Source organism: Lingula anatina, chromosome 9 (assembly GCF_051362555.1).
Source record: "Lingula anatina isolate TDL-2025a chromosome 9, LinAna3.0, whole genome shotgun sequence".
NCBI classification, from domain to species: domain Eukaryota; kingdom Metazoa; phylum Brachiopoda; class Lingulata; order Lingulida; family Lingulidae; genus Lingula; species Lingula anatina.
The window spans coordinates 1,124,117-1,146,478 of NC_141775.1; the positions used below are offsets into that span (position 1 = coordinate 1,124,117).

At 34.9% G+C, this 22,362-nt stretch overlaps 4 protein-coding genes across 13 annotated transcripts in view; all 4 read right to left on the reverse strand.

The window, feature by feature from the left end:
• Nucleotides 1-392, reverse strand: part of LOC106155565 (tripartite motif-containing protein 2-like) — a 32,805-nt gene extending 32,413 nt beyond the window's left edge. The window contains exon 1 of one of the 2 annotated variants that reach the window (XM_086994831.1): nucleotides 233-392. The gene's annotated coding sequence lies outside the window, so the exon portion shown is untranslated. The remainder of the gene's footprint in view (nucleotides 1-232) is intronic. The other variant, XM_086994834.1, reaches the window with a different exon arrangement.
• A 1,159-nt stretch (nucleotides 393-1,551) lies between these two features.
• Nucleotides 1,552-4,741, reverse strand: LOC106155774 (uncharacterized). The gene is made up of 3 exons (XM_013530768.3): nucleotides 4,352-4,741; nucleotides 3,439-3,700; nucleotides 1,552-3,107 (listed from the first exon to the last, which is right to left on the reverse strand). Exons 1-3 carry the CDS (start codon nucleotides 4,627-4,629, stop codon nucleotides 2,529-2,531), a joined length of 1,119 nt encoding a protein of 372 aa, XP_013386222.2. The 5' UTR covers nucleotides 4,630-4,741; the 3' UTR covers nucleotides 1,552-2,528.
• A 408-nt stretch (nucleotides 4,742-5,149) lies between these two features.
• The window catches only part of LOC106155781 (uncharacterized), a 197,920-nt gene continuing 180,707 nt past the window's right edge, over nucleotides 5,150-22,362 (reverse strand). Inside the window, exons 1-18 of one of the 9 annotated variants that reach the window (XM_086995772.1) lie at nucleotides 16,335-16,772; nucleotides 15,341-15,434; nucleotides 15,139-15,236; nucleotides 14,507-14,664; nucleotides 14,114-14,261; nucleotides 13,724-13,760; nucleotides 13,129-13,262; nucleotides 12,362-12,445; nucleotides 12,180-12,254; nucleotides 11,781-11,891; nucleotides 11,431-11,505; nucleotides 10,707-10,902; nucleotides 10,014-10,153; nucleotides 9,655-9,783; nucleotides 9,070-9,174; nucleotides 8,833-8,937; nucleotides 7,926-8,672; nucleotides 5,150-7,709 (exon numbers count right to left, since the gene is read on the reverse strand). In XM_086995772.1, the coding sequence (XP_086851898.1) occupies nucleotides 7,960-8,672; nucleotides 8,833-8,937; nucleotides 9,070-9,174; nucleotides 9,655-9,783; nucleotides 10,014-10,153; nucleotides 10,707-10,902; nucleotides 11,431-11,505; nucleotides 11,781-11,891; nucleotides 12,180-12,254; nucleotides 12,362-12,445; nucleotides 13,129-13,262; nucleotides 13,724-13,760; nucleotides 14,114-14,261; nucleotides 14,507-14,664; nucleotides 15,139-15,217 (2,289 nt within the window). In that variant the 5' untranslated portion in view covers nucleotides 15,218-15,236; nucleotides 15,341-15,434; nucleotides 16,335-16,772 and the 3' untranslated portion in view covers nucleotides 5,150-7,709; nucleotides 7,926-7,959. Of the gene's footprint in view, nucleotides 7,710-7,925; nucleotides 8,673-8,832; nucleotides 8,938-9,069; nucleotides 9,175-9,654; nucleotides 9,784-10,013; nucleotides 10,154-10,706; nucleotides 10,903-11,430; nucleotides 11,506-11,780; nucleotides 11,892-12,179; nucleotides 12,255-12,361; nucleotides 12,446-13,128; nucleotides 13,263-13,723; nucleotides 13,761-14,113; nucleotides 14,262-14,506; nucleotides 14,665-15,138; nucleotides 15,263-15,340; nucleotides 15,435-16,334; nucleotides 16,776-22,362 lie in introns of those variants that run through there. The other 8 variants (XM_086995773.1, XM_086995771.1, XM_086995770.1 and 5 more) reach the window with 8 other exon arrangements.
• Nucleotides 18,068-22,005, reverse strand: LOC106155782 (tumor necrosis factor ligand superfamily member 10-like). Its single transcript, XM_013530780.2, has 4 exons — nucleotides 21,417-22,005; nucleotides 20,742-20,778; nucleotides 19,493-19,603; nucleotides 18,068-19,131 (listed from the first exon to the last, which is right to left on the reverse strand). The coding sequence occupies exons 1-4, from the start codon at nucleotides 21,828-21,830 to the stop codon at nucleotides 18,701-18,703; spliced, it is 993 nt and encodes a 330-aa protein (XP_013386234.2). The 5' UTR covers nucleotides 21,831-22,005; the 3' UTR covers nucleotides 18,068-18,700.

Sequence of the window (22,362 nt, forward strand, 5' to 3'; positions counted from 1 at the left end):
CTTTCAGAACGGAAATACTGAGTAAGTATTTAAAAATACTGACACGAGAGTCTAACTCCAAGCAGTTTGGCAATTCACTACGCTTCAACATGGACTTATTTACATCCCTTATCAAACTTAACTTCCCTGAGTACGAAACACTCAACGGCGCATCTAATAGTCTATGCGGACGGGATAGAGTCTGCGTAAGCGTCTGTTAAGTGTCCACTTTGATATTTTTTGTTCTACTTACGTGTTCCTGTACGCTGTAGACAAACCTTCAGCCATGTTCGGACGTTGAGAGTAATGGCGAATAGTCTACAGTCAGGTTATCTGGATGACTCACTGGGTTTGGACGCATTGTGTTGGCAACCAGGAAGTGTCGCAACTAACACATCTCATCAATGGCAATGTAGTCTCAAACTTTGGAAGATACAGAAAATGGACACAGTAGACCAACGATTTATATCAAAATTTTATATACCTTAATTATTATCATAATATATTGGTACAAATCTTTTGATAGTATAATTTAAAGATCATATTAATGTAAACGCACTTAATGCTCAATAAAATATCTTTTATGCCTTTATTTTTTATCCATTTTTATGGTGCAATTTATTTTTTCTGGAAATTTTTGATTTTTTTTATTTATAATGATTAATTCCAATGGCTCCTTGTGATTGAATAACCTGACTTGTGTTGAAGGGTTTGAGTTGTATAACAAATAGAGCAAGTAGGACGGGGAAGCCAACAATTTCTCATCAAAATTTTTAAAAAGGGTGGGGTAGGGGGGAGAAAAACATTTCAACCCACCTGTATCAAGAACTCTACAGCAATATTTCAGATCTTCCAGTGTTATAAATATTGCACTGGCATTACCAGATATAACCTTCTTCTTTATTTTTGGAATCTAATTTTTATTTTGGGCAATTGTACAGATATGAAGTGACACCAGAATGCAATTTTATCTCCCTTTATCAACTTGGTTTTCCAGTTTCAGTGTGCCATTGATGAAATCTCACTCTCTCTCATAATTTTGTGGCACAGATTTATTGTCATGGAGATGGTGAGATAATGCCATTAATGAACATGAAATTACAAGCACATAATAGTATGGGGTAATCTCTTAAATGATCATCAAAATTTTAGTGGAGTGAAGTGACCTAGATCTAATTTTTTCTTCTAAATTGGTTTTTACTTTTTCAAATCAACAAAGATTTCGAAACTTAAAACTGATAATTGTGTGGAGAAATACACCCTGGGTGCCAGGGCTCCAAAGGTGACTCATCCACACAGTGCTGGCCAAGAGTCTCCCGAGTATAAACTGTGAAAGCGGGGTGCAGATTTTATTAGCAATAATACCAGTCTTCTTCAGGAGCAATAAATAAATAAAAATCAACACCTTTTCTTGAAATATTTGATTCGGATTTTTGTACAAAGGTTTCTAGTCCATGCCATTGCAAAGGAGACCCTTTATCTGGAGATGGGGAGGACGAATATTTTTTCTTCACTGATAAATTAATTTCAAATAAATTCATAACAAAACTGTAAGTTAAATAAGCAAAACAGTTCTGCTTTTCATAGCATGCACATTTTATTACACAATTCAAGAAAATAAAACTAAAATTTAGTAACTGCAGTTTCACCTGTTCTGGTTAAAATTAGCAAAATATTCAGTTAGAAATTCAGAATATTTTAATACAAATTACTAAGTACTTAAACTTTGGCAAACATTTTTTAAATTGTAAATGTACAATCTGTTGCTTTAACAAACTATACTTTTTAAAATGCTCTTCAGCAACAATAAAACAATCAAAGAAAGAAAAACAACAAACATCCACTGTTAACTTTGCTATTGTTGACTTCAAGTCTGGAAATAAAGAGGGAGGATGAAAACTTATCAATAAGACTACAAAATAACGATAAACTTAGTTGCGGACTATGAAAATTCAACTGCATCACTGAAATCAATGATATTAACTGGAAATCTACTTCAATATTTCACACACAATTCTCCAGTGAATTAATGAAATGCAATAAACAAACAAAAAAGACTTTAACGAAAACCTTTTTCAGAATTTAAAACAAATATCCTCTAGCACTCTTGTGCTTAAAGAACTCCATAAAACTGCAGTACAACCAGAGTACAGCACAATGTTATACTGTGAAACTGCAGCCCCTAACACATAAATAATAAAGATTATGTTACGTTGTCATGGAAACAATAAATGCCATCGCCAGGCAAAGTTGTCCTGCTTTGTCCAAGACACATGGGAAAAAAACCCTTCATTGGTCATACACTTGTCACTGGAGCCTACATAGAAGTTATCAATAAAATGTTCCAAACTCATCCAAATTAAACAAGACAATCTAAATTACATCACCAGATATGAAGATTACAATTCAGCAATGCCCCTACTTTCCAGCTGCTATTACCATTGCTGATTTTTTTCCAACATGTCCTGAACACAGTAAGGACAACTATTTTACAGATAAAATCTGGTTCCCGACATTCCAATGCCCAAGTACAACAGCAAATCAAACCATCAACAGTTACACTTTCTCATCCTCATCAGCTTTGGGTTAATCCCCAGCTTAATGGACCTCATGGCCATCGCTCTGTTAAAATGGCGCTGAGTTTTCGACAACTCCCCGTAGTCATCCAGGTTCGCATCTAAAGACGTGAGAATCCCAACCAAGACTCCTAATACAAGAAACAGGATAATAAATAGGGTATAGTACGTCACTGTGGGATCAGGAGTCATTTCCATCTCACGCAAATGGGCCTGCGCCGGCTGAAAACCAGGGTTCAGATCGAGCGTGTGACGAAAATGCAAAGCGGCCTCGTGAAAGTGTCCGTACGCTTTGAGGATCTCCCCTAAAGTAAAGTGCTGAAGCCAGGAGTTTTGGTCGGCCGTTTGCAATTCCAAGGATTTTCGCGTGAGAAATATGGCATCGTCCAGGAACTGTAAATTAAAGAGAACTCGTGCCAGGTTCAGAAGCACATCGGGATTGTTAGGAGATATGGAGAGAGCTTTTCTAAAGCATTCTATGGACAATTGTGTGTTGCCTTTTATCCTCCAGTAGTTGCCTATCTGGTTGAAGACTTGGGCTGACCTTGGCTTCTGGCAAATACAAAATGTGAGTGATTTAAATGACAGAACTCTAAATACTACATAATCTACATACATGATATATTTGTAGCCTATTTATGCTACAAATAATACAGGAACATCTTTACTACATAAAATACAGGGAAATACCCTTATTTCACTAGTTTTTAAAAACCTGTGCTTTATAGGTTTTAGTTAATGTAAATTTTGGTATGTTTATCCTCACTTATATATCTTTGTACAACTTCTACACTTTGGTTAGAGTTATTCTAATTAATGCAATATCATCACTTTTGTTATTATAATTATTATTACTATTATTTTGCACATCACCCCCATCTACCTCTCGCCGTGACTTCCTCAACCGTCTCTCCAGGTCGCTCATGTCCACCTCGGAGCTCCGACTGCCTTTTTTCTTAAATATCATGGCCACCTCAGGCTCGGGAATGTGTACGTGTCCCTTCCTATTGGCTATACCCTGTAGATGATCGTACGGCGTGGTGTTGACAGGTTTCCCGCAGCTCAGGAGGTCGTATTTACTGCCGTGGCCCGCCTGGTGAGGGGTGGAGATGGAGGTAGATTTCGTAGGAGTGTCTGTGGAGGGACTGGAGAAAAAGGTTCAATGGATTACAATTTCAATAAATTCTTAATATATGATACATACAAGTATAATATATTTTCAAGCCTGAAGCCAGCCATTTCAAAGAAAAGGTTATTTTTCTGAAAAAGTGGACTATTTACCATGAAACCTTTGTGTGCCTAGATCTAATTTTACCCAAAGTGGATTTTTTTTTATTTTGGACAAAAAGGGTTTTTTTCAATACTACCAAAAAGTTTTAAATATAATATTACATTTTGAGTTAAATGGTTTGAAATGAAATGTTATATTTTCATTTAGTAACAGACACGGACGAGAGAGGAGAAATGGAAAGAGAATTACAGACAGGAGGGGGTATGGTAAAACTGCTCAATCAGGATAGAAGGGAAGCAGACAAAATGTGTGACTGATATTAAAAAAAAAAAAAAACATACCTGTCATTTCAGGTCAGAAGAAATGACCACTGTTGGCTAGTGTGGTGGAGGAGATTTCTATCTCACATGAATATTTATGTGTGGTCATCAAGAAAACCACTAATAAGGACCGTTGATATTGGACTCAGGAATGTAAAAAAAAAAATGTAGCTGATTCGTTTTAACTGTAAAACAATGAACGTTCAACCGTCCATAACATGCTTTAGTATGGACGCTCGACTTACTTTTCGATTTCAGCTTTACAATCCGCACAGTGCCCTTGCTCCATCTCTAAAACCCACTCTCCGTCTTTAGACACTCTTGCGGTCGTCAAAATATTCAACATAAGATCCTCATCGGGTTTTCTAAGTCCATTATCTTGCGGTTTTTCATCCGTCACCACCTTCCCCTCATCAAAATTCAGTCGCCAGTGACTCGATGTTCGAGAGTTGCTGTTGATTATGTGCATGGAAACGATGTAGAGGGCCATGTACGTCGCACAAGGGACGTCCGTACATGCCATTTTGGTACCGAAACCCCCTCGATTTGTCAAATACCGTTGATGAATGTCACCTAGTTTGACAGCACCTGTTTTTATGACAACAAAGATGGCTGCCCCTATCCCGCACCAATTTGCCGGTCGAATCTTCTGACCACTGATTGGTCGAAATTTTACGTTAGAATTTACACGAGTGGGCATGATCGTTTTATATTTGGACTTTGCAAGCAATAGATTTTTAGATTCGGGTTTCAAAACTCCGGCAAATTACTTTTGTGTCACAAAGTTTTCGTCCATTTATGTTCATTTCATTGGTGAGCTATGATTGACACCATATAGAAGTTTTCTCTACTTCTATGTTGACACATAGCAATTTATGTGAGGCAGATTTATGAAACAAGTCCTAGCTCTACGAAAAAATATTCATTTACATTCTTTGATAATTTCTTTAATAATTTTAAGGAAAAAACTTTTTAATCTGCAAGTTTCTTTATAAATCCATTTTTGTTTCATTTTCCACAGAAATAACTCAACAATTTTGCAGTTCCAGTCAAATGATTTTATAAGCAAATCATGAAAAAAAAAAACATTTCCTTTTACGTTTCATCTGTTAAGTAAAACAATAATTATATAAATTATGCCACTCTTAATCATTACTATTCATTATTACATTAATGTATTTTTAAAAGCATAAACAAACGTCTATTAATTCATATAAAACTACCTTTCGAAAAGGCACAAAATGCACTAAAGTTGGACTAAATCAGTACTTCAAGGCACTATATAGTTGTGTTTATATCTAAACACAAACATATTTTAATTTAATCTACTGCAATGCTAATTAGCTAACATAACCACATACTTCAAAACAAAACTTTTTAGAGTCCCTGTCATTTAAGTCGATCCTTTTCATGTATGACACATGGCCTACTATTGGCCACTTTAGTACAATAACTTACACTCGTACTAGCGATCTAATATGGGACTATCAAAAGCACCAGGAATGTGTCTTTGCAAATAGAGAGAGAAATATTGTAACAGAGAGGTGATGTCACCTACTGGGTACGTACCAACAGCTAGATATATTAGGCACAAGGAGGTAATAACACACAGAAATAGTTGAAAGATTTTCAGTGAGTGAGAGTGCAAATGTTACAGTGATAATATAAAATGGTATTGCATAAGTTGCCAGGGTGACATCACTATTTCCCTGTTGTGTACTGCTCTGAAATATTAACTTTCTACCTGATCTGGAAGTCATTTTTATAGATGGCACAATAACAAGCAGTAAACTTTCCTGAAGGAACACATCAATGATAAAATTGTGTTCAAATGCAATGCCCGCTCACTTAGGCTCAATTCACAACCTTGTTGATGATCATATAATATATATTATATATAATCTAATATATGGCATTATAAAATGGGTTTCTAGAACAACATACCAGCAAGTATTAACTTGTAACAATTTCTATCAGTATTCAAAAATAGAAAACACTCTTTGAGCCTTATCACAAATACAGTATTCAAATATTGTTTAAAGATCTGGAAAACAAAGATAATTTTAAAAATACATTGCAATTCTTATAAAATTGCTATAATTTTTCACAGTTACACATGAACAATTTTACTTTTATATAGAAGTTTAAACAGGTGGTCTAAAACTTCAACATCGTTCACTTCTATGCTGCACTGTAAAAATTTGTGTTAATTGAAACAGGCCTAAATCAGGCCCGTAGCCGGGGGGGGGGGGGGGGTCGAAAGAACCATCCTTTTTGCTGAGAAAAGGTCCTCTCTGGGTAAAATTTGATCTATGTACTTGAGGATTTTATGGTAAAAGGTACACTTTTTCAGAAAACGAACCCCTCCTCCGAAATTGCTGACTATGGGCCTGTAAATAAACACCAAAGCCATTCAGCTATGTTTAACAATGGTAGAATTATCATGTATCATATTAGAACAGACTTATATATAATGTATATAACCTATAAATACACATGAGACATGATAAGACTTCCATACAAAGTCAGACTTACAAAGTAAATAACAGAAAATGTGACAAGGTATTGTTTAATATTATATTCCATATTAAAATTCATGATATGGTATCGGTCTTGCATCCTAAAAAATGATATTTCACAGCATAATTTCATTGCCGTAATTAATACTAGAAATATATATTCTGGATATGTACATTTCAAGGTAAGCATAACACACTGTTTTTCTTATAAACCTAGAAAATATCAGCTTACCTACGAATAATTTTAAGCTATGAACTATAGCAAATTTGATATAAAAATGGACAGAAACTGATACAAAAGATGTGTTGAGTTTTGACCACTGATGGATACCACTGTAAGTTACAGTGACCTGTACATATGTTAGATTGTCATATCTTAATCATGTATTCACATTTTCTCTTCAGATACCCTGCACTCGAAGTCAAGTCACCGTACAGTCAACTAATTAATAAGTCAAGTGAAGGATATTAATTTATGAGATATCTTTAACTTGAGACATCATTACAGTGACAATGCATAAGAGCTACAAAAAAATCCAAAAAGACCTAGGAAATACATACACTGTATATAATTGTATTTCTAAAATTTTGTTAAGTCCTATATTTTAAGTAGCTAGTACCAATACTTAATTTTTAAGTTTATCAATGACAGGCTCTGTGCATCTAAGTAAATTATATCACAATGTCATATATATATACATGAACTTTATAATTTGAGCACTCAGAAAAGTCATACCTTTTGTTAGTAGATATTATTAACAAAGAGAACAGGCCCTAACATAATTTATTATTATACATTCGTCTTGCTTACATATAATGCTTATGGTATGATGCTAGCATGCAATTCCCATGTTGTGAAAAGTTGACTCGGCATTAACATTGCACCTAGCTTCTGGTTATGAAATACTGGATTTCTGTATGTAACGATGATTACTTATATATTTTCTTTTTTTTAATCCTGGAATGGGTCCATCATGATGTTCATCCAGCAGTATTATAGAGAGGTTTGCTGTGAAGTCGTCTGTCTTTCTTGCTGCTCATGGATACGGTCTTGTTGGTACTCCAAAATGGAATTATGAAGACACTAAAAAGAGACAGGCAAAGAAAAAAACTGAAATCAAGTTGAACTTGCAAGCTGTGATATGTAATAAATATTAGGAAAAAAAGAATGCATAAAGTGCAAGCTAGGCACTCTCAATCTGCTAATGTTGTTCAATCGTTCACTGAAAACTTAAAAAAAAATAGAAATGAATCCCCTATCATAGTCTTGAACATTTTTTTTCCTTTTTAAAATATATACCTTTGATATTTTTGGCCAAATATTCAAGCCACATCTATTCCAAATCATAAGAATAATTTTTCACTCTGCATAACAGGTCATAATGACCTGAGCGTCCACTGTCGGTCGGTCTGTACATTAAGTAAATGTCTTTCTTTTTTTCTTGCTCTTCTCCAAAACAATGTATCTCCTGGATTTTTTGCCCATCTGTCATTTGAAACACGTGTATCACCACATCTTCAACATGAGCCAAGGCTTCCACCTCTAAATGAGTAGCATAGACCCCAGGTTTCCTCATATCTTTGATCTCGGTTTCTAAGTTCCTGTAGTGTTCATCAGTGAAAATACCTGACCTATCTTCTACACCCTCCACTTCACCTGTTGACATTTCAATCGAGTGTTCACGGAGAAAATCCCTGCCCTGCCCAGTTGATGTTTTAAGACTTTTCAACATTTTTTCATAATGAACATTATCCTCCTGCATGTGATCAACAGTTTGATTCCTGAGGTCTAAAACCAAATGATCTTCCTTTTCCCTGTCTTTGGGGTTCTGACAATACTTGTCCATGCCTTTCGCACTGTTGAAAAGATCCTCATTCAGTCCTCGAACACATGACCTAAAGAAACAGTCTCCATCACCTGGTGTCCGTATTAACTCATACTCCGCCCCGTCTCCGCTGGTGTAGATTTCTTTCCCTTCTTGGCGGGTATTAGATGGAGATGGCTCAGGAGCTCGCCTGGTTTCTTCCTCTTCCCAACCCTGATTGGCTAAAATATAATCCATAATGATCTTCTGCTTTAGCTTCATATGTAAGTGCATGTACGTGTGTGTGTGTGTGTGTGTGTGTGTAGTTGAAAGAGCCTATTAGCAGGATAAACAGCAAGTAACAAAAATAAAATTAAGGAAAAGAAGAAATCTGTAATTTACCAATTCCATCTCCTTTTCCTTCTTCTCCTATCTTCACTTCATTTATAGAGGGGTGTGAACTCTTGTATCCAGGATGAGGAAGGTTCTCATATTCTATCATATCCCCTGAACAAATAAAAAAGCAATCATAATTTTGTACAAGGCAATCAGGCATCTGTAGTTGAAAGAGCCTTAGAGCAGAATAAACAGCAAGTAACAAAAAATAAAATCAAGGAAAAGAAGAAATCTGTAATTTACCAATTCCATCTCCTTTTCCTTCTTCTCCTATCTTCACTTTATTAATAGAGGGGTGTGAACTCTTGTATCCAGGACGAGGAGAGTTCTCATATTCTATCATAACCCCTGAGCAAATAAAAAAGCAATCATAATTTTGTACAAAGAAAGCAGGGGTGTCAAATTAACAAAACAAATGCCACCATATAGTTACAAACACCATAACTTTACAAAATACCACAGGGTTTTATTATTTCTTGAAAAAATATTTGAACAGTATCTGCTTACTTTATGTGCAGTACATGACCCCATTTCATACCAACTCATTATATCAATCACTATGCTCTAAGCCTTACATAACTTATATCATTTGGCAGACTTAACAAACTGCAGGGACATACTGAGAGATCAAGTTGATGAGCAGAAATTTGAAACAAGTGTAGTTTAACTGAATTTTTTGGGTTGACAGAGTGATAGATTTGGTTAATCCTTCAGCACGTGGACTATTTTGAGTTCAGTAGATTGAAATTTCAATCTGACCTGAGCAGATTTCAATAAGATGTTATATAGCACCCCCCCCCCCCCCCCCCAAAAAAAAAAAAAACCTACCTGCAGCTCTTGATGGACATGAAGATGGGTTTACATCAGGTGGAGGCGCAGAGGCGATGCTCTTCTCATCATGTTTATAGTACACAGACGCATCATTCTGACCTTTCGCCTGACTGCCATTAGATGTCACTGTAAGTTTAAAATGTGGATTAGAAATTCAGTTTAAACAATAAACAGCTGGTAAAATGTATGAAGGCATGATACACTTTTTTGACCCATTTTTTTCCATATGATATCCGCTTATTGATTTTATACATTTACTGTACATTCTTACACGTTCACATATAGCCTCAATAAGCCTCATTTCTTTATTTTAGTTGTGAAGTGTACAACAGTCAAGGTGCTCCAAATAGTATTACCTTCATTTACTGTGTTACTTTTACGCAGTGACAAATGGCCTAAAACTGTTTGTATGCGTTTCATGCAAAAGCCTGATCGCATCGTACCTGTCCTGCTGCCTTTTTTAGAACTCTTTCGTGCATATATTTCCTCAAGTTTTCTGGAATATAGTGTTTCACAGCGTCAAAGTGGTCACAACGATGAGGATATCAAAATGTAGAAATAATTGAAACAAGCTGCGAGCCCCATACTATATGTCTAAACATAAATGTGTCTGTCTGTGTGTCTGTCTGTCTGACACTATCAAGTTTGCACTTCGAATTGTAAAAGTTACATGATTATGAAGTAAAATCTATGCCTATAAACTGATCAAATTCCAGTTTCAAATAGCACAACTTCTGAAAATAACAAAAAGAGCTATCTCATACTTAAAATAAAGAAAAGAAAAAATTATATTTGGGCAGAAATTTTGAGATTCCTTTCTGTAGTATTTGATGATTTTCAGTTTTTATGGCCATTTTTAACACTATTTAAGTGATTGATTCTTCAAATATTTTAAAGTATGACTACTTTTATTATGAATGATGATTAATACCAACAGTTTCTTAATATCTTTGATGCAACGTAGGCTCTAAATATTTAATATTTAATATAATTTTATCATTATTCTTTTCAAAACTGAATAATTTCAATAAAAATTTTTTTCAGTTCACCTCATCAACACACTGTCCTTCCTTATTTTGTCAGCCAAGTCTCCTTTCCCAACGTTTTCCATCTCCAAGCGGTCCAGGACAAACTGTACACTCTCTCCAGACACTTTTTCATACCACTGCCCAATAGCCTGGTAGACAATCTCCTTCAACCCTCTGTGATCATGTTCCAGGGCTTGTATATCAATTTCTTTAAGATCTGGAAGTCATGCAAAAATATTATCTTACCACATCATTTCAGCACCCCTCTCTCTCCTTCTCTCTCTCTGTGTGTGTGTGTGTGTGTGTGTGTGTGTGTGTGTGTGTGTTTGATTGAGAGAGAGGGGGGCAAGGACAGCGAGTTTCAGATCATAAATTGTTGGCTACTGGATATATTTAAGACAAGTAACTGGTAGTAAAACATTTTTGGGGAAATTTTTCAATTTCCTTATTCAGATTCACTGATCGAGTAATTATCATATTTGCAGTCTCTTAATATGTCCAGATCAGTTTCACTTTCATAACAATTATAACTAATCCCAGATGAAGTTGTTAAAGATATATTGAACAGAAAAGGATGTAATCAAACATTTCTAATTATTCTACAAATTGTATTATTTTATCTAGAATATATATCTCTTACAGAATGAAAATTATATACTTTGAAATTTACATAATTCTGAACTCCCATTACATTATTGTATTGCACAATTTCAGAGCATATACACAACAAAATCTTTGCACTTACCTGGACGAACTAAAAATTTCCAATTGGCTCCAACTTCTACGAGTGTGTTAAAGAAATGACTTTTAGTGCGATTATCTGCAAACCAATGAAAAAGATTCTGGAGAGTTAGTGTATTATGTAAAAGTTTGTACCTGAAATGCTCGATCATTTTTAACATTTTCTAGTAAAGATACTGTACATGTGCACTGATACAGGTATCAGTGCACATGTCCAATATATTATCGCGATTCACTTTGGTGAGATTTTAAAAATGCCACAAAAACATCTAAAAACTTATGTTCTATCTGATTTCAAGTGTATATTTTTTCTCATGCCCATTGTAGCCTTGTAAGAAATGAAAAATTACTTACCTGAGCACAATTCTCTGAGTTTGATCAGAAACAAATCACTGATATCTCCATTAGCTACACCACAAAGCAATTCAACTGAACTAGGTTGTCTGTCATAAGATGACCTCCCACCTTTAAACAGAATTATGATCAAATTCTGTTATTTATGAGACCCAACAATAAAATAAAGCAACTGTCTTGTGTGCTTTAATTTACAATTTTATATTTTTCAAACAACAATTGAAAGACAATTATTACTACACCTATGATTCAATGTTAAAAAACTTATTCTGAAAGTTATTACTTATTTACACCTATAAATCAATCTCTCACAAGACACTCTTATGAAGGAGAGTTGACTAGAGGTGTTATAGAAGAAAATGGATAAACAACCAACTATTAACTCCATCTTAGACTCACCCCTCACTCCACTATCTGTAGTATCATGGTGTGTTGCAGAAGATGTACCCGAGATTGCAGAAGTTGTGGTCCTGCCTTTAAGGAAAAATGTAATAAAATTATGTTATCTGGGAGTATTCAGATCTTTTTTTTGCTGTATAAAGGTCTAATGCACATTGTATGTCATTAATATGAGAACTCACCTTCGCTATTGCTGCTAACAGATGCCCAACACTGACAACATCTACCACATATAGGATCACAAAATTCCTGTAACCACTGAGGTACTGAAATATCAAATATATAGTATTTATTCGACAGATTTAAACAGTGATAAGTAAACAAAATTGTAATAAACCATTTCCTGTTGACCCTAGAATAGGTATCATATGAGTATCAGTTCAAGAATATGACACTGTTCTAGACAATATAATTCCTTTCAACTAACTGTTCTTTTTGCAAAAAAACATTTGTGCTCAAGTCAGTTTTCGCTTCAGCCAAAATTCATCCCTTAAAATTTTCAACAATATCATATCAAAAAATGAGTTTTCCTCGGGCAAAGAACAATCTTCTCTTATCAAGGATCATTGCTCATCATCCCTGCATTTTGATTTGATGTTTTATTCTACTTTTAATTTAATACTTTAGTTTAAAATGACTGGCAAATCTAAAAGTATGGCATCTTCACCATGCGCATTGCCTAGTTTTCACACAAGAAAATGGCGATTTGTTTTGCGCCCTGTGCTGTGTGTTATACAGACTTAGCAAGATGGCAGTAGCTACGTATACCCAAAGAGGCTTGGTAGATATTCAGGGCACTTAGCACGCTTTATTTAACTTTAATTTCCAGAGATTTATTATCTTTAGAATTTGAATTGGGAAAGATTAGATAATATGGCATAAAATAAATATGACTGTTAGGGCTTTGCCCTCAAACACAATCAGGCATTTAACAATCACCACCACCTACCTCCTCTGACATACAAAATGATTCCACAAACAATACATAAGATCACAACAATGACAATGGGCACTGTGATTCCAACCACATGTCCTGAAGACACAGGTGATGGGGTTAATATAGGAGGCACTGCCGTTGTAACACTGAAATCATTGCAAAGTATGACATACTGTTCAAATATACCGTCAACATTATACAACCACAATACAGGATACAACCTTCAATAATAAGCCAGAAAAAATCTCTTTCCACATGTCTAACATGATACATTTTTTTTCAGAGTAAATTCATTAATATAAAAAATGATAACAGTAGAAATGGGCTTTATGTAAATTATGTAAAATTTTCAAATACTTCACTTATTCTAATATCCTACATTTCCAAGATTTCATCATAATGATTTTAATCATTCACCAAAATGCAATTTTCATCTCAAATCCTTTTAATTTTTCAAGACTTTCAAATCTAGCAAACAATTATGTATATTACTGAAAAACTAATTTTGTACAAAATTACCACTTCAATTATTAAGTTTGAAGGAAATGATAAATTATAACTTGGACAAAGTAGATAATCAGAAGTAATATTTTACATAAAAACTTACCCATCACAAACCGTGCACATGTATTTTTCCAAATAATCTGCAAAACAGAATAATCCATTTATATATAATCCTTTAAGATGAGATGCATTATATTGGTGTAATCATAAAATGATGTGTTCTACCACAAGAGCACCAGCACTTAACAATGAAACTTTTCTGGAACTTATGAATGATCAACTTAGGAGAAACTTTTGATAACTGTTCATTACTCCACCACCATTTCCTTCAAAGTTGAATGTTGTTTATTATCACCTTGCCTCTTTTTGCCAGCCAATCAGGTCAAACAGCTGCTTATGACTTCACTGGTTATGACTCTCACCTTATATGGTTCACATGCTATAACTTTACATGTTTTTTTTTTAATTGGATATCAGTAAAACAATACAATACCTCCAGATTCGTTCTTTATCATGATACATTCCCCAGGGGGGCAACTTCTACAATCACACCTAACTGTATCTGTATTCTTAGGATCATTACAAGCCTTAGGATTGCGTGGACCTGTTCCCATACTCTCATTGCACCAGCAACGGTTATTCTGAAATACAGTGTGACAAAGTTGGATTACCTCTTACTCATGGTTTAAGATCATGTAAGACAATCTGTGATCTTAAATTGCACTTAAAGATCAAATCAAGCCCACTAGTGTTTTGTGCTACAATTTTTTTTCAAAATATCTAGCACAGAAATGGTGTTTCTGGCATACAATAGACCCTCCTTCAGTCATTTTTGTCTATATAGTAATATGCTGAGAGAGAGAGAGAGAATGAGGTAGAAACAAACCTCTGTTGCACTGCCTTCTTCGATTATATACTGTGCTTCACTATCATCACATTTTGTTCTCAACACACATCTTGAAAAAACATCCGTGATGGGAATTATATTTGGCTGGAAGGTGCCAGGTGAACATGGGGTACAAATACCATTGTTCACATACGAACCTTTAATTAAGAAGGAAACACATTTAAGGAGTATTCCATGGTATTTGTTTGCATTACAAATGGACTTTTGACTGTTTAAAATGTATTTAACAATAATTATAATACTTATATACATATTGTTCAAATTTATTAGGAATATTAATTAGTGCATCCCTAAAATAAAACAGCTTAGATTGGTCTGGCTACGTATGGTAATGGCTTGATCATTTCAACTGGGAAAAATTATCAGTAATTTTGGAATCATTACAAAAACATAATTATGTAGCATTTAGGTAGTCTGCTTTGCAATTGTGTTGCTACCACTCAATAGGAATGTTTTTATTTTAAGAATTTATGGCTTAAAAAATATAGTATCTGTAAAATTGATCGAGTCTATATCGTATTATTAACAAAAATTTTGCTGGGGAGAAATATAATTACAGTACCAGTACTTGATTTTGTTCGAATTATAGGATCAACAATCACCATACTTACCTGGTGAACACGTCTTTGTCTGTGCTGATGCCAGATGGAAAGTCACCACACAGACACATACCACTGCTAAGATTTTCATTTCCTATGCTTTAACCCATCTACAAGAGAAAAAGAAAGGAACAGACTGAACACTACCTTACAATTCACACATCAACTTGAATATCATTTTGAACTCAAGCAACTATGGTGTTTAGGTATCTACCTGCATAGTTTTGTCTGTTTGGTCAGGTAGTGGAAAATATATCCTCTTGTATACTAGCATAACTGTTCTTTGCAAATCTTCAGAATCCATACTTCTTCAAGAGAGAAAGACGAGATTATAAACTTAACAGAATCTAGGCCTCATCAGCTAATTAAAAATAATTCATGGCTGCTTTTAACCTCAACAGAGTTCTGCACTCCAGTAATTTCTTACCATTTCCAGTTATTTTATTTATTTAAGTGAGACCCATCTGTGGTCTAAAGTTCTAGCACTTTGCCTACTTCAAATGAGCATTACTCCACTTGGGCAGGGGCCGTAGCGATAGTCCGAAGGTTCAATAGTCCGAAGGTTCATTGGTCCGAATGTTCACTATAGAACCTTCGGACCAATGAACCCTTGTTTAAAAATCGATAAAATGTTACCACTTTTCGGACCAATGAACCTTCAGACCAATGAACCTTCGGACTATCGAGACGCCCCCCCCCCTTGGGCAAATGCCATAATCAAACCTTATACTGCCTACTCATGTCCAGCTTCATTACTTATTATGTAACAAATTTCAAGTTATATGGCATTATTTATGAATGAAAATCAAGTGGGGCAACTTTTTACTCATTTCTGAAAGTAGCATCTGAAAACTGGCAGACATGGCCTCACTAAAACTTGAATAGTTTTTGACCTAAATCAGATAGATCAAAATTTTTAACAGTTTATTCAAACTCATACATGTAGCTATCTGTGTCTTTAATTTCAAGTCTCTATCTTGATCAAAAAGAAAAATGTTTTGACTTATTTTACTCTTTACTTCGGACTTGAACACTTCACGTAATCACAGTTTTAAAGTTCTGTAAATTAAATTTTAGTGTCACTACGACTATCACAAGAAACATTTCACAACTATTTACCATGACTTATCTTCTTAACCTGACTTAACCAAACTTTTAATCTCAGAGCCTCGTCTTGATTGCATTTGCCAGTGAAAAATTGGTATTACCTTTGCGACTTTGACACTCTCATACTCTTCCTTTCCTCGCCATTTTCGTTGTCGATATGTACCTGTAGAGGGCGTACAAGAAAAGACAAACTCATGGCTAAACCTCAATATTCTGTTTTTACGTCTTCAGTGAAAATTTACTTAAATTCAAAATGGCTTACCATCAATAGAAAGTCTTTATGAGATACGAATGTTCAAGAAAATATAGGAAATCATAAGTGACCCTGGCAGTAAAAGAAATGCCATAGAAGTGCGACTGCTGTCTCTAAAAGCCACACTCACGGCAAAAATAATAGTTATTTCTCAATGCACTGTCGATGAGCACAACCAATTTCTTAATTTTGTTATTATTATCATTAAATCTTATCGACAGATCACATTAGATTTCATTTTATACTTGTAAATATGACAAAAGTATAATTATATTTGACGTATTTTCCCGGAGTGGGCTAAAGTTTTTTTTTTTTTTTTTTTTTTTTTTTTTTTTTTTTTAAGCCTAAAGCAAAATTTGCTCCTCCTTTAATTTTCTGTCTCTTATTTTAGCCGTGTCTGTAGTAACTCCCATAAATCCAAGTAGTGAAGTCAAAATCAAGGAAGAACCAGTCCCAAATTACTGGTCTAATACAGTCTCACTTCAAACTAGGATCCAAAATAAAGCTTCAAACTAGCGACCTCCGCGAAGGTATTGTGTTAACGCACGGACCACGTGACCCATCACTATTATCGATATTGAAAAAGGAAGCCAAAATGCCTTTAGGCTTAGAAGGTTGTTTACAAATTTTACCAACCAAATGTGCCATGACACTGTTCTGTAACAAACTGGGCAATCAAAAAGTCTGTGAGCTTTTAAATTACGCCATCCCCTCGGGCAATGGCCTCTGTTGTAGGCCCTAATTGCTTTATTTATGCCAATGTCACTAATACCTGATAATAAGAAACTGCTACTTAGACCCTGAAGGAAAAAGGAAATACTTCAAATACAATTTACAAATAGAGTAAAAAGATTGCGCGATTCACATCTGTGGCAAGATGGATGACAGGCAGCAGGTTAATTTCCTCGGAAGATTATTTTTAGCGCCATTAATTCAGGATCAATTTCAAATTGATCAAGAAGTGTTATTTGTCCTTACTAAAGTTCAACAGAAAGTGGTTTCTGTACTTTTACATGGCAACATGATTTGAAAACCTTACGCTTTGTCCATTTAACAGGATTTTTTTTTACGAATGTCATTTTTTCTTTCAGAAATGTTTGAATCCGTGTCAAAGTATTAATTGACACTAAACCTACCAAGTAGTTAATGTTAAAGAAATACTACTAGCTTTCATTTTGTTATTTCTTTGGGTTCATTTTTCTCTTAGGATTTTTTTTTTTTTAGCTGGAGGGCCAAAAAATAAATGAAAAATTAGGTCAAGGTTACACCAGATATTAAAAAATTCAGTTTGTTGGCCTTTTTTCCCCTGAAGGTGAATATCATTATTATTATTATTATACTGCATGTGGATTTTATAGGAGTTATGTATATGAAGTTAAGGTGTATTAGCTAGGTCACAAATTTTTCATTCTGAACGGTCCCATAGCTTCACTTCTATTGAAATCATTACCAGAACTAAGTAGAGGTTTTCAAGCGAAGAGTAAAATGTTGGAAAGTCCTTTAACATAACAGTATAAAAAGAGAAGAAAGTAACATGGTGCGTCACAATATGGAAAGTATGAAGGAAGTTGGAATGAGAGGTAAGATTTGCCTTTTATTTTGAAAAAAAAAAAGAGGACAGACCTGGATGTAAAAGATGGGCAGCATAGACTCATCGCAGACATCTGACGGATAATGTTGATATTTATATTTAAAGCAAAGGTGGGTGTCAGAAGGTCCGTCTCTGAAATATCTCCTAAAGAACAAAAATGTGACGGCAAACGGTCAGCTGCTCTACTACCGGTTTTGGCAGTGGTTGTAGCATATGAACAAAAATGCAAAATTACAAAAATATATTATATTTGTCAAAAAATCAAAAAAAATTATATATATATATATATGTTATTTTCTCTCTCTCACACTCTTATATACACAGAAAAACGTTATCATTATACACCATACAAACATGTTATCTATGTACATTTTGAAGAAATGTATAAACTCTAACATTCGATTCCTGTAATAGACAGGAGCACAAGCTTCCAACATCGTTAAAACACTCGCAATAATGGTCAATGGTCAAAAAGATATAGTCACTTCGATTTCGGTTTCATACAAAGGTATTGCACCATTACATAAATATGTACAATTTACAAGCTATAAACCACTGAAGTCCACAATAATGGCACAATGTAAAAAATGATCAACATTAAAAAAAAAAAAAAAAAAAAACAATTAAATCATGTACAAACCAAAGTAACTGATCCTGGGTGATTGTTCCACAAGAGTCAAATTCGACACCTCAACAAATACTTCGTCATGCTGTCGCAAATGGCGCACCGCTCCCAAGTAGCTCGTGTGCTCCCAGAAATGCATATCATCTCTGTTTGTGCATTTAGAATGCAAGTTCATCAACAAAGTCTCGCGGGAATTTCCAAGTACGCTATTAACTCTATTAATGTAATGAGACAATTCTTGGGTATAGTCGTAATTTTTGCGGGGATTCGTGCCGTTTTTGTCTTCGTGTGAGAAATAAACCTGACTGTACACGTAATAAAACCCCGTGTGTGGGACGGTCAGGTGACCACCTTTGTACGTCACGCCGTTTCTTGTGAACGCACCACGGCCTTCTTCCAGCCAACTGCGCACTGCTTGCTTAATGCCACCTATAATTTATGATAGAGAAGAGTTTAATATAGTGCATCTGTATGTGTGATATGGCATCAGTTTTAACTTAAATATAGGGGATAACTCAGCCAGTGACGAGATCGGTGGAACCCCCAGTTACAAAACCTACATCACCGACAAAAGCCATGTACTGCTCATATTTTCTATATGACCCTGATCTTAACAAGGGAAAGTGAAAAATAAATATTAATGTTCACCAACATCGTCATGTACCATACAATAAAAAACTATAAACACAGGGTTCTTGTGTGTCTGAGAACCCACTTCTTTTGAATTGAAAAAAAATTGAGAATATTTTTCAAAGAAAAAAATGAGATAAATTTTACAGCCGCCACATGCCTGGGTTAGGTGTTCTGGGAGCGTGTGGGTTCTGCACACAGTGAGCCGCCGGTTTCTGATCAGGGATGTTAGTGCGGTTCTTCAACAGATGCTCTGGTCTGCAGAATTCACCTGGAAAAGAAATGCACATGGATATTTTTTAAAATTATTTTATTAATATTTGCATCGAAATAAAACAAGTTTGCGCTCGGTTTGCATTATACGACACAATCCTGCTAAATACAGTTCAATACAACTATTTTACGCAGAGAAAATTATCAGATTCCCAGCTTTCTACAGGAGTGAGATGAAATGGTATTTATTGTTAAAGGAAAATGTCGGAAACTCTTTTCTTTGGGAATTTTAAGTTCTCATTTCTTTTTTATTGTGATACTTTTTTGATTTACCTTTTTTCTTCATTAATTTTTTTCATTCACATTTCTGATTTTATCTATTTATCTAATTCTATCTATTTTATCTATTTCTCTAATTCCATTTATTTTTCCCAGTTTATATATATGTTATTGTTATAATCTTTGTTATTTGATTTATTTATTGTACATTGATATATATATATATATATATATATATATATATATATATATATATATATATATATATATATATATAGTGGAATGAAATTTGACCACAAATTAATGGAGAAGAAAGCTGGACTGAAAGTGGTGAACTGCCGTGTGAACTCACATCTGGGCACTGCATAGTGGCATGGTATGATTTAGCTGTCAGTCCCTTCTCAATTACATTTTATTACCACCTCCCCGCAGATAAATTATGTGCACTTTTCTCCAACACGAGTAGAGAATACAGCCATTAATTAGCCAGAGATATATCTGTGAATATGAAGTGAAAAATCATCCTGTGACTGTGATGGGAACAGTAAATTATAGTGTCAATTACTTTACCAACTTTTATTGTTGTGAAAACTTGACGGAAATCCTGAGGTAACGCGCACATTTGCTTTTTAATGAAATTTTGGAAATATAATGGCATACTAAAAAATTATTGGCATAAACATGTAGATAGAATAGCCTTCTTTTGCCTCCGATTTTTAACAGAAATAGGTGTTTAGTTTACTGATATTCTAAGGGGCCTATAAATATTGGTTTCATAAAAAACACATTTGGTCAAACTATCCTTAGTTCATTTTAATGTAGTTTAATACAGCTGTGTATTATAAGACTATGAGCCCTTTTAAAAATCATTACTAGTACATTGATCATTTATTTGTTAATAATAATACTATTTTTACCTTCTGATTTTTTCTCCTCAATATTTCTGCCAACAACCTGAAAAACACCAATCTGTGTCATATTTTGAAAAGACAAGGACGAAGAATGAATAACAGAAAAGCGGAAGTGGAAAAAATTCTTCGAAATGACACAGCAAGACAAATTTTTCCAATCCGCTTTGTTAATGTATATAACGTTAGTCCTATTTTCTTCAGATTATATCTGGCCAATTCTGGTAAGAAAGTCACAAGACATGCCATTTGAACAAAATAAGTCGGTTTTTCCCAATAATAAGCTGTAACTTTTTCCCATTTAAATCACCTTTAAAGTGATTCATTGTCAACATCAGCCAACCGTAGCTAGGGTTGTGTCACTTCCTGAAACTTACCTTTCATCTCACGATGGCCACCCGGTGAAGTCCCTATGCTATTATTCTCCTTCCGTACAAATCAACAGAAAAATCGAAAGGGCACTCTCCATGCCTAATGTTTCATATTTTGGGAAAATTTTGGCATATTTTATATCTGTGACATTTTGTATCAAAACTGCTGACACCTTTCACACCTAGGCCTACTTGTCTTTCTTTAAGTGATCCATATGGTTTAATGTAAGTCCATAGAGACAGAAGAAAAGAGAGTAAATGAAAGAGAGTAAATAAAAAAATTAACCTAAAATGTCTCCCAAAACATACGTACCGATTTCAATGCCTGTGTCAATTCACCAGTAGAGCTTCCACAACAATACTCAACCCCATCTTTCTCCTTTCTTTGAAAATACCCCAACGCCGAGCTGTCCTCTTTGAACGTGGAGACAATGGCGTCGCATGGTACACAGCTTTTCTGCCAATGCAACTCCTCTCGTGTATCACGTAAACAGCGGAGCTGAAAAACCAGATAAATCACCAAAGCACACAAAACTAGAAGAAAAACAACCAACAGACTAATCAAGACGACGACGTATCTAGAGCATCGGCCCGAGGACGCACTGGTCGACCTAGCAAATTTAACGTTGTCATGAGAGAGAAGGCCCTTCTGACTCGATTGAGAGCTTTGGTCGTCGCAAGGGTCGAATTTGTCTTGCTTCTCGCAGTCGTTGAAGGTTGTAGCCATGGTAGACAAAGTCAGAAGTTTCTTAGTTCACTAGCATCTGAAGTAAGTCCCGTGACACCTATGATCACCTAGTGGTAAAGTCACAGATCAAGGAAGTAAAGCTTCAAATTAACAGGCAGCAGACTCACACAAAATAACGACCTCCTCGAAGCTTGTGTTAATATTAACATTATGACTCACGCACCACGTGACCCATCACCATTGTCGATTATGAAAAGGTAACGATTACCTGCGCTTGGGAAATGTAGCTGCTTTGTGATACAGCAGAAAAATTTCCCTCATTTGTCCCTTGCGTGAGGTTGTGAAATATAAAAGAAAGAATGAAATAACACATATAATGAAAGAAATATTGCTTTTCTCTGTTATTAACAGCTGTTACTATCACGCATTTTTCCTGACTGTAGGCCTACTACGTCATTCTTTCGTTTTCTAAAAATGGGCATATATATGCTTCGAAGTGAAGTACCATGGTGTATGGGGGGGGGGGGGGGGGGGGGAAGGTACAGACCCTCATCATGGTAGGTACACTGTA

Bases quoted from the DNA above. Each gene is read 5' to 3' on its own strand.
- LOC106155782 (XM_013530780.2), bottom strand. From the start codon at position 21,830: ATGGCTACAACCTTCAACGACTGCGAGAAGCAAGACAAATTCGACCCT. The intron at 20,779-21,416 runs GTACGTATGTTT...GGTGTTTTTCAG, and splicing joins TGACACAGGCATTGAAATCG to GTTGTTGGCAGAAATATTGA. The intron at 19,132-19,492 runs GCATGTGGCGGC...CATAAATTATAG, and splicing joins TCCCAGAACACCTAACCCAG to GTGGCATTAAGCAAGCAGTG.
- LOC106155774 (XM_013530768.3), bottom strand. From the start codon at position 4,629: ATGGCATGTACGGACGTCCCTTGTGCGACGTACATGGCCCTCTACATC. The intron at 3,701-4,351 runs GTAAGTCGAGCG...CTTTTTCTCCAG, and splicing joins TGTAAAGCTGAAATCGAAAA to TCCCTCCACAGACACTCCTA. The intron at 3,108-3,438 runs GTAGATGGGGGT...TGTATTTGCCAG, and splicing joins TGAGGAAGTCACGGCGAGAG to AAGCCAAGGTCAGCCCAAGT.